The sequence below is a fragment of the Phodopus roborovskii genome, unplaced genomic scaffold (genome assembly GCF_943737965.1).
Source record: "Phodopus roborovskii unplaced genomic scaffold, PHOROB, whole genome shotgun sequence".
In the NCBI taxonomy this organism is placed as follows: Eukaryota; Metazoa; Chordata; class Mammalia; order Rodentia; family Cricetidae; genus Phodopus; species Phodopus roborovskii.
In genome coordinates, this window is record NW_026126571.1 from 22,038,907 (window position 1) to 22,055,376 (window position 16,470).

The 16,470-nt window shown below is 44.3% G+C and overlaps 1 protein-coding gene across 1 annotated transcript in view; it reads left to right on the plus strand.

Moving 5' to 3' along the window:
* The window catches only part of Jazf1 (JAZF zinc finger 1), a 293,135-nt gene that overhangs the window by 233,796 nt on the left and 42,869 nt on the right, over positions 1 to 16,470 (plus strand). The window contains exon 3 of the mRNA XM_051202827.1: positions 6,275 to 6,471. Within this exon, the coding sequence (XP_051058784.1) occupies positions 6,275 to 6,471 (197 nt within the window). The remainder of the gene's footprint in view (positions 1 to 6,274; positions 6,472 to 16,470) is intronic.

Here is a 16,470-nt window from a genome sequence, read left to right on the forward strand (position 1 = left end):
CCCACATGGTGGTTCACAACTGTCTATAACTATAGTTCCAGAGGAGCCAATGCGTCCTCTGACCTCTGAGAGCACCAAGCTTGCATGTCACAGGGTGCGTATACATGCATGCAGGCAAAACACATAAAAGAAAATGAATAAATCTAACAAAACACTAAAAAATGTGTTGTTCATGACTGTAGGCGAGTTTTTAATTCATAAGTTTGTTGATTTCATGAAGGTATTATGGTGTGAATACTATATTCCGTGTATAATATGGCATTCCTGATGAGGTTGAGGGTAGTGTCTTGTAGTTCAACACATTAGTGAAGCCAGTGAACACGTCCACCCTCAGAATGAAGCAAGCAAGTGGCTTTTGAGCGGCAGTGAAGGCCTATCTTCAGTGCCTTGTTTTGGAGATGTCAGAAACAGGTTATGGAACTGTTATAGATGTGTGCAGCAGTGTGGGATACATACATACATACATGTGTACATACATCATAGGTGGAAGTCAAAATGGGGTGTGAAGAAGGTGAGTGTGCTGATGCCAGACCTAGGCGGCCCATAGCAGCGTGCTGTACACTCCCATACCACAGTCCTCTGTGCCTGCAGGCAGGAGAACGGGGCTGGGAGATGCTGGGACTCTCTCTGCACCAGGGAAGCCTCCTGACAATGCACTGCCCAGACTTCCCCGCGGTCCCATAAAACCCATTCTTTTCTGGTTTTTCCAAGAAACACTAAAGTTTCAAGTGGTCACTTCCGTTTCAGGGGCCTCCAGTGTCACCAAAAGCCAAGTGACGCCCTCCCCAGTCCCCTGAGGAAAAGATGTGAGTGTTTTGGCTGGTGAGTGAGATGGCAGTGGAGAGCCTGCCCAGGTTCTAGAAAATACTATAGATTTCCCGAGCCTGTGGTCTCACCTGGTCTCCCTGGAGCAGTGGCTGCCATCCCCTGTGTTACATTCACCATTTGAGCTTAACCTGCCAGCCTGAGTGAGCATTGTGGTCTACAGGCTTAAAAGGGTTATGATGCAGTCTTGAAAGTTTACTTAAGAAATATGTACTTCCCCTCACAATAACAAATATTACTACAAATGACTGCCTTAAATTATGGTCACTTGGGCATTTCTGATTTGTAGGAAAATTAAAATTAATCTTACACCAGCTTCGGTTTCAAAATCAAAACATTGCTTTGCTGACCACAGACTTCTAGACTGTTAGTCAACAGTGAATGAAGTCTCCGGTGACTACTTTTTCTTTAAAGAACATTCGATTTCTCTATGTGTAAAATATGAAAAACCCTGAAAAAAAATCCGGGTAATATTTCTCTTGGGAAAACAAGTTATAAAACAAACTTCAAAGTTTCTGGTAACTTTGGGCACATGGATAATAATTTTATTATTTTTTAAACTTTGTAAATAAACTCATTTATTTATTTGTCTGTATCCCATAATTTAAAAATAATTTTAAAATGTTACAAATTCATAGGAAATGTGTTGTGATGTATCCCTTTTTATAATGTTGTAAGGAAAAGGAAGTCTTTCTTGTGTCTCCCTCATCCCTTTCCTGACGAGTTCCTTCAGTGAGTAGGAAGGAGACAGATTCCAATGCCCTTTGTCCACATTAAAAATAAGAGTACAAGGTCTGTTGACTAATACTTAGTGGCTAATCTTGAAGAGGAGCAAGTCCTGAATGATAACATTTGCCCACCTCTGTGGTGTAAATACGCCCACTGTGGCAGTTCCCAGCTACCACTGGGTGCTACAGAACACAGAGATACTGTGGTATCTTTTCTCCCAATACACACATTAATGTAAGTAAGCTTGAGGTCCTGGGTCAGAGTAAAATGCAGTAAGATAATTAAGAGCCAATGAACCTTTGCTTTTAATACATTTTATTTAATAATAAGTTTATAAAATTTAACACTTAATAGTAGTTATGTTTAATACCCTGTTCATGAAATCCCTGAAATTAAATGGCTTGCCCTTACAAGCCAGTATTATCTGACTCCAGTACCCTGCCATGCTGGCACCAGTGCAAAGCACAGGGAAATGGAAAGACATAGCCAGTTCTCCAGAATATACTCGCTGAGGACCGAAAAGCAGGATCTCCAGGAGCTCAGCCACCTCTGCAACAGATGGCTGAGGCTTCAAGGACTCCCCTCCTGACCACCCTCCTAGGTACCCCCCCCCCACATACACACGCGCACACACACATACACCTGTAAGCTCGGACAGACTCCTTGTACATCCCCAGACCAAAACCCTTGAGAACTTTGTGGCTCCATCTGTAAAACCCAAACCAGCAAGCAGTTCTCCATAGGAGCCACTGATTCCGTTTCAAGGCTTGACTAGTTTTCACGCCAGCTCAACCACTCAGCAATCGCAGTGGCCTTGAGCAGGTCGCCCCACTCATTAGTAACTGTGAAAAGTGAGCATATCAGACTGGGGATCTGACTTAGCCAGGGTTTCTCCCACTTCTGAATTCCTGGTGTCTGTCCCCTGTGGTTACTGAGAACCTCTGATGGTGTCAACCCCCTGAGGAAGGCTCCTCGGGCCAGAGGACCTTGACATCCTCAACTTTTCTCAGCTACAGAATGGGAGTGTTTCCAGCCAGGTAGTGGAAAGGGCATGCCCATGGATGCCAGGGTGCGTCCACATGTGGCTGGCTTGGAGCTGCCCTCCTTGTTAGAGCCGAGACGCTGAGCCTTCTGTCCTTGCCTGAAACCACCTCCTTCATCGCCTATCTCCTCGCTGGCATCCCCAGTGATCCCTCAGTTCTGGGAACATGTCCACCTCTTGGCTAACAAGTATGTCGGTGGAACATGACGTAAAGCTTTAGAGTTTAGTAAGTTTCAAGTTTCAAGAGAAAGACCTAGGAGAGAACAACAACAAAGGAGGAGAATGGCCAGTTCAAGGCCAGCCCAAGCTCTATAGTGAGACTATGTCAACCCCTTCCCCAAAAGCAAGTAACATAAAAGCCGATGCAGGGAAGAGGGAGGAAAGCCTAGGCCCACTGTGCATGGGAAATGCCATTTTAACTAGACCTCACGCTGGTGTGGCATTCCTGTGTGCTTGTGTGTCTGTTACTGGAAGTGTGTTAAGCAGCTGTGTGTTTGTGTGTCAGGCTTGCCATGATTTATGGCTAGGGAAGAGCAAAGGGAAGGAGGGTCGGCAGTGACTCTTGGTGAGCATGTTTCTTGTTTAGTGCTTTTAACGTGAGTGCCTTGTTCTCACTTGTCGGAAGTACTTAGGAAAAGCAAGCCAAAGATAAATTGTCCTCTGTACCCCAACCAAACCACATGGGTGTGATTGTGGTGGGAAAGAAGGAGCTATGGCTACAGTTGCTTTGTATCTGAGCTAGGAAGGGTTTTTTACTTTTAAAGTAAGTATGACTGTGGATGCCTTTTTTCAAATTTTTATTTGTGAGGTATTGATACATTCCAAACAAAGAGAAAGTATGGTGAAGATTCTTGTATCTTGGCCTGTTTCTATCTGACACTCCCAACATTCCATGGGTGGGATTTCTGCTCGCTCAAGTTCTTTTAGAACAAACTCAAAAGGATTTGTCATTGAGTGAGCTGACCAAGTAAGTACCAAGACATACTACACTGTAGTACTTTGTAGAATAACAGTTTCAACTTTGGAGTCACTTACTGTATGACAGGCGGGTTACCACATTTCATCGCCATGAAGACCTCTGCAGTGGTTGTGATCCACTAACAATTATGAACCTGCTGCAAATCAGATAGCACATCTAGGAGCTGGCCTGCCCCTGAGGCCCCTACCCACAGTCCAGATATGGTACCCGCCATCTCACAGCGATGCCCAGTTACAAAGCCCCAGTCAGAGTACCAGACTTCCTAGGAGTATATCCAGATGGTGATGTAGGACAAGGCTCATGGGCATCTCTTAGGAGTCAGTTATCTCTTGACATGTCAGCTTAGCTGGTTGCCAGTTAAGCAAAGATAAAATTATCCTATAGAAAGATGTATCTTTACCTGTGGTCATTACATGTTGAGCATCCCTAACTCTAAATGCTCCAAAATCTCTAAACATCAAACTTTCCCATTAGTGATATTCAACTATGTCTGTGCAAATATTCTAAAATTAAAAAAACTTTTTAAATTTTCTGGTCTCAATCTCCTCAGCTAAGAGCTATCATGCTGTGTTCTCATCTACAGAGAATAAGGCTAAAGTTTAGGAAATTTGTCACTCGCTTCCAGTCACATAGTAAGTAACCTAGCAGGGTTCAACCCTAGCCCTTCGGAGTCCAAATACCACACTCTTAACTCAAGTACAAGCTATACACTTTTTTCTGCCCAATGAAATGCTTGTGTTTATCTTATTGTGTGAATTACCCACCACAGAGGACAACTGGTCTTCCTGGAAGAAGCTGTATGGTCACATTGTGGTTTTGTCTACTCTTTGGCACACAGCGCACCCCAATTTGAGACACTTAGTACTGTGCCAGTTAGTGGTTTTACTTGAAATAATAAAAGAAAGCCACAGTACATTGCTTTTTTCCTTCCTTTCTTTTTTTTTTTTTTCTTTTTCTTATGAGCATCTATACTTTGGGTAAAGTTGTGGAGGAGGGGAAGAAAGCAGTTGAAGAGCTGAGGAACCAGATTTTCACCCGAGAATAAACCAGTCCAGGCTCCTGGGTGCAAACAGCCCTCATCTCAATCGCTGTCATGGAAATCATCACCGTCTTCAGCATAAATTTAAGAATGCAATCAAACATATAGCCTTATTTCTGTACAGTTCAACATAGAAAAGCCACTTTGTATGTCTGGATCTTGTTGCAGGAATCATTTAAGGCCATCTCTTTTGGTTTTTCAAGACAGGATTTCTCTGTGTTGTCTGTCTCTCTGGTTGTCCTGGAACTCACTTTGTAGACCAGGCAGGTCTTGTACTCACAGAGATCCACTACCTCTGCCTCCTGAGTCCTGGGATTAAAGGTGTGCACCATCATGCCTGACTAGGAGTGGGCCACCTTTGTTACAAATATAAAAGTAGCAATTTAAAGATGGTGGAACAGGCCAGATATTGGTGGCACAGGCCTTTATTCCCAGCACTTGGAAGGAAGAGGCAATCAGATCTCTGTGAGTTTGAGGCCAGCCTGGTCTACAGAGTGAGTTCCAGTACAGGCTCCAAAACAATACAGAGAAACCCCTGTCTCAAAAAAAAAAAAAAAAAAAAAAAAAGATGCTGGAACAGTATTACTATCATTTCCTTTGGTGTTTAATTGACTCTAAGAACAATCTGTTAACTCCAAAATTTCATAGCATAGTGAAGGAAAACACTCAGGAATTATGCCAGCAGAATGTGAGATGCCATGATGAAGTACAATGCAGTTAGTTTACAGTGACTTATATTGAGCTGGTCAAACTACAATTGATGGCAAAGACTTGATAGGCACAGTCGTGTCCCACCTCACAGCCCAGGTAGACACGAGTGTCTGTTATCGCCTGAATGTCTCTAGTCACTGTGCTCCTCATTACAGGGTCCAGAAACGCAAGTGACAAAGTCCCCCTGCCAATAATATGAAAAGTGTTTGGCTTCTAGGTAAAGACTACCATTTCCAGATTGTCTTGCATCTTATGTTTCAGGGACTTATGAAATGTTAGATTATACAGGAATAAGAGAACAGACAAGGGGGAAATACCTTTGACATATCCAGGTGAGGTAAACGGCCTAACCTCCTTTCTGAGTAAGAGGAACAGAACTTAAGCAGGCCCATGGGCAGGGTGGGGTGACCTTCCTCTTCACCCTGTTCTCAACACCTCTTAACTCTGCTTGGGCTGTTGAGCACAGCCATTCTTCAGCTGTTGGCCTAGCAAAGCTCAATTCTGAATAACAACGTGAGAATCTAGAGAGGAAAAAAATTTTAAGGCAGCAGATATCCAGGAAACCGTGGCTGTTAAGTCAGTGGTTTGAGCACTGATTACTGTAGGACAGACCTTTCCAACTCAGGAGTGGCCAGGGACTAGGAATGGGTGAGCCTCCTCCAGTTGGGAGGAGAGAACATCCCAAGAGAAAAGTTCTTGAAACAGAAGACATTAAGGTGAGTATAGATCTGTATCAAGGTTTCCTGGCAGAAATATGGGTCCAATTTGGAGGAAATTCAAAAACAACAAACTGGAAAGATACTTCATTGCATTGGAAAGGGCAAGCTTTCATGAGACTCCAGTGGAACCAACCTGCTACCAAGTTTCCCCCCAGGGTAGAGCATTTATGAAACTCCACTGTCACGTGTCTTCTAAGGCCTTGGCTGACCACCTACAACTGTCATTTCAGGTTCATGACAGATGCTGCACGCCGTGAACAGGAGTCCCTGAAGAAGAAGATTCAGCCGAAGCTTTCGCTGACCCTGTCTAGCTCTGTGTCTCGAGGGAATGTGTCCACTCCACCACGTCATAGCAGTGGAAGCCTTACTCCCCCTGTGACCCCACCCATCACTCCCTCCTCTTCATTCCGCAGCAGCACTCCAACAGGTAAGTCCCTGAGCTGGGGACTCATCCTCATCTCTGATCCTCGTACTCTGTGCCCATTCATCCGTCTGTTATCTCTCAGTAGTTATGGAGTATGTGCATGTCTACAGTGATGGTTTTATAGGTTTGAAGACCTTTCCATTGTGTTCAAGCAAACTGGCAATCATGTTTCATCTGCTCATTTTCTTGACTTGACAAGGATAAGGCACCATGCCAGTTCACCTGTACACAGTGGGGTGCTGGGACATTCTTTATACCCATCTCCCTGTATTTGCTTACTCTTGAAATTTTTCATAATAAAATAGGGAACAAAAGCATATACCTTCTACGTGAACTATGGAAGTGAGCATGCCCTTGTCTCAGTCTTACACCTGGTAGATGTTGGCATCTTCCCTAGTGTGGTCATGATTAAACATTGAAGTAGGGTCAAAGCTGAAGATAAAAGTATCAACTCAATCCCTGCATGAAGCAGACTGTGGGATGGAGAACTTGTGTCCCTGAAAATTGAATTTCCTTAGTACATCTTTCCCAAGTTCATTTGTTTCCCATACCATCCTTCTAAATTCACACCAGGATGAGAGCATCCCAGAGGGCACTCTGGTCCCCAGGTTGACCATATGCTTCACTTCAGGGAAGAGGTGTAAATAAGGGAGTGGGACTGGGAAGGCCCTTCTGTGTCTTGTCTGAGAAGCAGAGGGCAGAGTCTCCCATTGTGGGAGTATAGACTGTCACTCTTCAAAGAAGAACATGAGTAAGTACAGTGTTATCATCTGGAGTCGCATCCAGAATTCAGCTACATGAACACCTCCAGAGTCAGGTTTCAGTGGAAGAAGAGGCTCAGGAAAGACAGTGGAGTCAGTAAGGCAGAGTGGGGGAGGAAGAGGTGTTGCTGGACAGAGAGAAGGAAGTGTGCTCCCATATACTACAGCTTTGTGTGGGAGAGCCTTCACGCCCCCCAGCAGGCCACACTGCCAGACTGAGGAGGAAACTGAGGTAGTGGCAGAGCGTAGGAGACTGTGGTTCTTGTTAGAGATTACCAGTCAATTCTAAGAGAAAGGCTAAGCCATTTGGGATGGCACAGGTGTGTCTTTAGCATCACTCCCTGACTGAGATGTGCAGATTCTTTTCTTCTATCAAGGGAGCTGGTCAGAGTTTGTACTTCTCAAAATGCATTTCTCACATTAATTAATTCACAAAATATTTGGGTACAAGGACCTTCCAGTGTCTGGCAAGATGTTAGGTTCAACAAAGCTCAAGGAGAGTCCTTAGTGTAAGGCTTCATAACTACACTCCAAGGAAAGACCCCTGGATAATTCCCGGTCTCAATGGTGGCAATTAGGGAACCTTTCTGGGGGCCACTTATCCAGGATTGAGCACTATGAACACAGGAAAGGTGTAGCAAGCAAGGGACCAGAATTTCCCCAGAGTTTTCTCTTCTGAAATGCTATTGCCTTAAGCAAGTCACAAAGTGCTCTAGCTTGCCACGTTAAAGACTTAGTTACCCAGCATCTTGGGATGGGGAGTGTGACCCTCAGGATCCTCCAACATTCTATTTTATAAACATTGGCTTCCAGAATCTTTGCTTAGTATTTGCAATGCAAACTGAAGAGCAGGAGAATGGGTCATCGAGAGTGCTGGATCCTCTTCTCCGCGGTTCTCTACACTATTTATTCATATGGAACATGAATTGTGGGCACAAGCAGTCTCCAGCAGAATGTGTTTCATACTTGAGGTAATTCGGACTGACTCATGGCCAACACCAGATAAACAGGACTGCCCCAATTAGTAACAGGCACCTTGAGCCCTATGAATATCAGGACAGTTTGAAGTGAGAGTTTATTATTTTCCATGTAAGAATGTATGGAAGAAATGGAATCATTTCTTTTCCTTCAGTCATAAAGAAATTTTTATAACACCCTGTCCATTTTAGCAATTTCCCGCGAAGAGAATTAATTTATGTCCTGGGAAAGATGTATCATTTTCAGTCTGTCATGATCACCGTTAAGTTATTTGCTGCTTGAAGAACATTCCACATATACATCAAAAATCAGCAGGGGAAATGGTTCTTTAAACCCCTGGCCTGCACAGCTTCGACTGTGGGTGTTTTTCACTGTTCTGAATGTTATTTTACCTGTAGTTAGGGAGACCAGCCTTTCTGCCTGATGCATGTGGTTCTAGTCATTTTCCTTGCCAGGTTATAAATAATACCCCAAAGCTTTGCCTCCTAAATTCACCCTTCCAGCTTCCATATTCAGTGTATCCTTGGGTTGGAAGTTGTGGCTACTTTGTAGAGCATTTCATTTGTAAATATTTTTAAGCTATGCTCTCTGAACAGCCTGGAACTTCCTTCTTTAAATGGATTTAGGTGGTTTTGGTATTGATTTGCTTTGTAGTCTCTCGGAGAATCTACCCTCACTTAAACGGGTGGGTGTGACATGTCTCGTCAAGAGGGAAGACTTCTGTTATATAGGACTTGACCTGCAGACCCAAGTTGAAATCATAGAGCTAGGGCAATATTAAGATGATCACAATTCAGTTCTCTGAAATCAAAGTGTCAGAACAATTCCCATCTTTCTTCTTTAGAAATGGCAGTATTAGAGTAATTTCTAAGGGGAAGGGTGGCTCACCTTCACATTTAATATTCATTTACTGTATTCTTCCTGTGTGATCCTTGCTCAGTTTTAACATCAGGCCCACAGGCACAGCACTGCTACCCATGAGCAGTAAGTGTCACTGCACAGGTTCCCATTCATGTCTGCCTTTTCAGAGAACGTGGTCTTTCTGGTGTGTGCACCCCATAGCAACCAGTATTACACTGACATCTTTAAAACATTATTGTTGTGGTGATTTTGAGTCAGGACCTTATGTAGGCTAGGCTGAACTCAACTTAGTATATACCCAAGGCTAGCCTTGAACTCATGATCCTCCTGCTTCTACCTTCAGAACTGGGATTATAAGTGTATACTACCATACCCAGATTGTTCTTTGGATATTATTCCTGTAATGATTGGCGTTCAGGAGTCCAGAAGTTCTGCATTTGAACTTATTGTGTATGGACCTGCTGAAAGGCATTGGCTGACTTCTTTAAGTTACATCAGTGTGTGTGTGTGTGTGTGTGTGTGTGTGTGTGTGTGTGTGTGTAGATAGCTTTCAGGAATCAGTTCTCTTCTATTCAATGGATCCCAGGGACTAAACTTGGGTCATAAGGTTAAGAAGCAGCATGTACCTTTACCTACTGAACCATCTTGACAGCTATTGGCCAATTTTTGACCTTTCTCTTGATTGATGTATGAGTATCTGAAATTGAAACTCCCTGTTTTGAAAATATATAGCACTCTGAGGAAGGCATAAGAACCTCCATGCAGAAAGTTCTGGAAGAGCTGTGAAATGGCATCTAGATGTAGAACACTATTGTTACTCATGGGAAACCTTGCCAGGATGACACAAGGAAATGGGCTCAGAGATCAGAGATGCACTAAATCAGTGACTGCTGTGATACAAAGGAGACATGGGCTTTGCATCAGGTTTTACTTTTACACTGCAGACATCTCACAGCCGTGTAGTTAAAAAGCAAAGAAAGAAGAAATTGTTGAGCGGAACCACGCTTTACATTGTCTCTCACTGACCTTATTATAAAGATGTCCTTACCTCAGAGATTCTACATTTACTGTATATTATCTTTGAGGGATTATAAGGGGTTGTTTAGACAGTTCTTATATGGCCAAAACCATCCTCCACTCGTTGTATAGTTTAGGCTGACCTTAAACTGCTGATCCTCCTTGCTTCAACCTCCCAAATGCTGAGATCACAGATGTGCACCTCCATGCCCAGCTGCTTAAAGATTCAGCCTTCCAGCCATCTGGTCAACCCAGCAATTTAACTTCTGCCAGACTCTGAAATTGCAGCTCGCCCTCACAACGGCAACTCCTCTTGTACCTTACTCGCTGCTCACATGACTTGTCGTAGCTGAAGAAGTTACCAGTTTAAGGTTTTGTCTAAGGGTGAGTGACCCCAGAGAACTGGTGCTTACATAGCCATAGTTACGAACAAATCACTGGTTAAAGTGATGCCTCGACACTGGCCAGTGAGGTAGTGTTTATACTAACGGACAGATACTGTGGTTTTACTGTACCATCATGTCCTTTCAGAGTCTGAGTTATCTGATCTAGATCCTAGTTTGGACTTAATCTATAAAGAGACCAAAAGTATATAGTATCACCAATTACTAAGAGTGACCGAGGAGGAATGCCACTCACAGCGTGTCATAGGGATGGGATGGGAAGGTCTTCACATTGCGTTGATGAGTGCAGGTAGTCAGTGAGGTGAAAGCAATATCGTTTAGACTGCTATCACTGCAACAATGTGTACAGGGAAGGCGCTCAGCCTGTGGAACAGTGGAACCCAGAAGACAAATTCACAGTCTGCTGCTATGTACAGGGAAGGCGCTCAGCCTGTGGAACAGTGGAACCCAGAAGACAAGTTCACAGTCTGCTGCTAACACCCAAGGCTCTAGTTTGGGCTAACAGGCCCTATCTTGAAAAGTGGACTGTCTGGGGCTGGAGAGAAGGCTCAGAAGTTAAGAGCGTTGGCACAGGACCTGGGTTCAATTCTCAGCACCCACATGGCAACTCACTCTTGTCTGTAACTCCAGCTCCAGAGAATCCTACTGATACAGGCAGGCAAAATACCAATGCACATGAAATAAAAATTGGTCAGTCAAAAGAGGAATAGACCATCTGGAGCCTGAGAAACCTTCCCTGAAATCTTCCTGTGGAGAAGTTGGACCTGATTAGTCAAAAAAGCACTGCTGTGTAGCTGGAGGAGGAGACCCAGACTCTGTCCAGCCTGTGTGTTTGGGACCACTGTAGACCTTTCCCAGGTCTCAGATCTGTTTGCCTGTTTATTTACATTCTACTCTGTCTTCCTCTCAAGTGTGTGATAGAACAGTAGAACTTCTGTTGCCTGAGAATCTCAAGCTTTGCTTTCTCCTCCTGCATCTCTGTACTGGGGACAAAACCTAGCAGGCTAGGCATGTGCCCTGCTGCTGAGACACACACACACACACACACACACACACACACACACACACACACAGCCCTGCAGCTGCTTGCTTTTAACTTCTTCTTGCTTCTCAAAGTAGTTAGAAGAGCAAAGAAGAAAAAAAAATAAGGTTTAATCTATTTTATATAACTACTGCTAGGTACCACTTACAAGAAGTCTTCCAAAATAAATGTTTTTAACTGGAAGAAAACAGTGACCTGTCATGATAACAGTACGCTTACGTGTTTAGCACATCATCATTCTTGGTCACTGTGTAATTTGTTCTTAGTGAACACTTGAGAAGGCACATTATTAACACCGCTTTAAAGAGGCTTAATAACGTTCTCCAATTAGGTGTAGCCCCTAAACAGGGTAGCCTGTTTCCCACAGCACTGGGATCTTTCACCGGACATATTTATTGAGTATCAGTCTTGTTATAAGATACTATATTGGGCATTCAGAGAAGCATAAGGCATAGCCCTGCGTGTTAAAGCCCGCACCCCTCAGCAGAAGCCAGTTAAACACACATGGGAAAAGGATGACTGCAATGCAGGTGCACAAGGGTGCCTGCACAGCACCGCCACCTGGTAAGGCACGATGGAGGGTACACATCAGTCAGTGCTGTCCCTGTCAGGTTACAGACCGTGTGCCCACCTGTCTGAAACGCCTTACAAACAGAGGAATCCCAGAGGAAATAAGGTAAGATGGCATCCGAGAGAAAGCGCTGTGGAGACTTTATAGCTCCAGATCGTTGTGGACTCTCCTCTTGGGCACTGAGGATGCAGACTTGGCTATGCTGAGAAAAGGCGGTGTGTAATCTAGAGTCTTCTGGATGTGGGGAGCAGTGAGATCTCTTCTTTCCAGAGGAGTCTGGGAGGCAAATGGCCTTAAGCTTTTCCAAACCCGTTTGTGTAGTGGTAGCAATGTCTGCTTTACCGTGAGGCTCTATCCCCGCAATGAGAACAGGGAGCGTTTGCTGCTCTTAACCCTGAACTACACCACCATCTGTAGTGAAGGCCATTAGCTGAGGTAGGGCCCGCTCTACCCTTAGACCCCTGCACTGGTAATCAAGCCATTTGTTCAGTAACCACTGGCTGCCAGAGGCCAATGTGGCTGCTAGGCTATAGTCAGGCTGGTTTGAGCTTTTACAAGTAGCTATAAACACTCTCAACACGAAGAAGACATTTTTTTTTTTTTTTTTTTTTTTTTGTCCTTACCTGAAGAGCCTGACAGTGTTTCACGTGTGCTGGCCAGGACTGCTTGTGTGTGTTCATCTTTGGTCTGTGGTAACCTCAGGGAGGGCTGGTGGTAGCAGTTTGCAGTGCGGGGGGGGGGGGGTCAGCTAATAACTTGCTCTGGCATGGCACAGTTTCGGGGAAGGCAGGTCTACTCTTCCCTTGTCAGAATGGGAGAAGAGATGTATCCAAAGAGCCTGTAAGGCCAAAGAAAACATAAACAGTCTGGGCTCCCCCCACACCTTTTTTTTTTTTTTTTAAAGACAGGGTTTCTCTGTGTAGCCCTGGCCATACTGAAACTCTGTAGACCAGGCTGGGCCTGAACTCAAATCCACCTGCCTTTGCCTCCTGAGTGCTAGGATTAAAGGTGTGTGCCAGCAGTGCCAGGCAACTTCATCAAAACTTTTTTATTTTAACCCTGTTTTTTTATTATATCTGTATGGGTGTTTTCTTGCATGTATGTCTGTGCACTGTGGACACTTTCAGAGGCCAGAAGAGGCTATCTGATCCCCTGGGATTGACATTACAGACACTTGTGTTTGCTGGGAATAGAACCAAATTCTATGCAAGAGCAGCAAATGTTTGTCATTGCTGGAGCCAACTCCCAAGCCCTTAAAAGATGCTTAAAGTATAATATTGTGAAATTTAAAAAAAGAACAGAAGAAAATATTAGCTCACCATAGAAAGAATTCTTAAAACTCAACAACAAAACTAAGATTCCACTTTAGAAGTAGATGACACTATTGTGAACACAGGGGTATTTAAGGTGACTGTTCTGTACCCAGGTAGAAGAAAGATGGTAGAAGAAAGGTTTGACAGGGTTACAGATGTCTAGATCTGTAGACATCTTGTGTTATTTTAGAAGTAGCAGTAATCTCCTTAACTGGGGATTCAGCAAACCAATAAAGCAGGAGTGGCTTTCTCATTCAGATAAGTGCATCCCTACACCCTGTGCTTTCTCCTCAAAGTAAGGGCCACAGGCTCATCTGCCACACAGTCAGGAAGTGGGAAGCCTTTCCTCACCCACCCTCGATTGCTTTTACATCCAGTTTCCTATAAGACATGATCACACTGAATTATCTCATTGGTAAAATGTATATTGAAGTCATAATGTCATGTAGAGAACATCACAGAATAGGACCACAACATCTCTGAAAGGCACAGCTTCCCAACTGGGAAGAGCAGAGAATGTCCTCAAAGCTGTTTGCTCTAAGGGAAGAGAGCTTAGATATCATTGTCCCTCTTGTCAAGTGAGGGGGGCAACACTAACAAAACTCGTTTTTTCAGGGCTACAGAGCAATGATATCAGCCTGGCAGTTCCTCTCTGGGTATTTATCCCAGCCAGATGAGAACACATGTGCACAGAAGCCAGGTACCAGGATGTACAAAGAAGCTTTCTTAATAGTCCCCAAAGACCCAGTACTTCATCCTTGGGAAAAGGGGTAAATGGGGCATGATCGGCCAGACAATGACATACAGGAGAACTGACTGTCAAAGACAGGGTTAGTTACTCAGAAGCACGCCGAGCAGAGGAAAAGATGGCAGACAGTAGGAGTTCAAGTACAGTCAACCCCGTCTGTGCTGGTGGGAGTCTGAGAGTTCATCCAGGGGTGGGGCCACAGACAGGACCCTTCCGTAGTGTTGGATATATTTTTGCCTAGGCTCTTGATGACACAAATGTATGTGTGCATTTGCCAGGGTCACCAAATTACACAGTTAAGAGTTGTGCATCTCACCATACATAAATGTCCCTCTGCTTCCTGAACCCCTTGAAGCTGTAAGTAGCATTTCCTCTGCTACACACAACCCACTTAGGAACAAAGGAAGTCCACACAAGCAGCAGTTAGAGCGCTAAACTCTCGGGCACTTCCGATCCATTAAAGGGCAGTAAGCAGAATTCATTGTCCTCGATTTTCCTAACGTGGGAGCAATAGTGAGCAGTAGCATGAGCAAAGAAAGCAGTCTCATCTCGAGTGAGAGACAGAGGAAAGAGAGAACAGGACGGGAACGGGAGAGGCAGCAGCTAGCCACCAAACTGCCTGAAGAACCGTTGACAATCCATGAGTGGCTGAGAGTGTTCAAGCGCCTAGGTCTTCTAATATTTTTTGTCCCATGACATTAAAAAAAATACTTTGTTATATTGAGAAATTTACAAGAAAGAAAAGTAAAGCTACCTATTTCAGCCCATGTCCAGAGAACCCTCAAAGTGACCCTGACACCTGGCATGGTGGCTGTGATCTCGCAGGTTGATCTCATAGTATTGGAAAATGTCCATAATTTAACTTGTAATCATGTTTCAAGACTTACTATCTTAACCCCACTTTTCAGTGTGTGTTACTATTCACACAGTGCTCCTGTGCCTAACAGTTTACTTACGTTTAGTTGTAAATTTCATCTCCACTATTAACTGTTACTGTGTAATCAAGCCCATTAAGAACAGTATTTCACTGTTAGGAGTTCCCTGTGGAGAACCCTGACTGCTTTAGAACCATTTGTCACATGTGCTGGCAAGAGGTTTTTACCCTCGATCCTGGTTGATTTTTCTTTGTCCCAGCAGAGGCCAAATCCCAGAAAGTCCAGACTGATGACAAGATAAGGCTGCTTTAGAGCTCACACATGGGACTCCGAAGCCCACACCCCTGCATCCAAAGACAATTCCACCTTTTAAAGCCAAGATCCAGAGCTCACATGAGCCAGCAGCCATCCCCACGCACTGGCTATCGGGGCCAGGGTGACCCATAGCCTCAAGCATAGGAAATGGATGCTAAGGAAATGGGAGGAAAGAAGCCGACTCAGTGCTCTGCACACCTCTAGTGTGGGGGTGATGCACAACCCACCCTGATGGATTTGCAGACCTGCCAAATGGGTAGATCACTCAAAAACCCCTTTTTCCTCTCCCCATTCCACCCACTGTCTGAAATGTGGCGAGTTAAAATCAGAGGAGCCCTTTCATCTCTGTGGATATCGAGGCAGCAGTGAACTCATTTTAATGTCTTTTCCATGTGGCTCTAGTTTTAACAATAAAATGGTCCCCAGGCACACCCAGCTGCACAGCATTAAAGAGAGGATCTGCAAAGGGGAGGGGGGGAGGTTTTACTTAGCTAATTTGCAGTTGCTAAAAAGACAACAGGGTACAGAGCTTCCTTGTTCCTGCCCGGAACTTTGTTCATGCTTCTTGGAAATGCACTAAAAGGGAAGTGATAATTACCAGGAAGGGAGAAGCTTGGGTCCTGCACTCTGTTGGATGCCAGGGATAGAATGTCTGGCCGTGCAGTCTTAGCACCTTGCAAACAAACCTACACTGCCCCTCCTAGGGAAAAGTACTGGCATTGATTCCTGTCCATACCTTGGGGAGGTCTTATCAGATCAAAGGTATAGTTCATACTCTGTTGAGTGAATTCTGGCTCAGTTTGCTAAGGAACATAAAGTTAACACAAGAAACTGAAATTTCTTGGGAGTGACTTATGAACTTGACATATGCCAATGCCATGATGTAGTATGGTTTCTGTCTTAGTACCTCAGTTACTGAGTATTATTTTAAAAGAAATAATGGAAGGACGGCTGACAGGTAGGCATACTCTGAATGGCATGGCTAAGGGGCTCCAAGATAACTTACCCTGAAAACTGAATAAGCGAGCCATTCTCTGCCACTGTCCACCCACTATGACAGCACCTTGCAGCTTCAGCTGGGTGGGATTTATATGGTTTTAACACAGATACATATTTC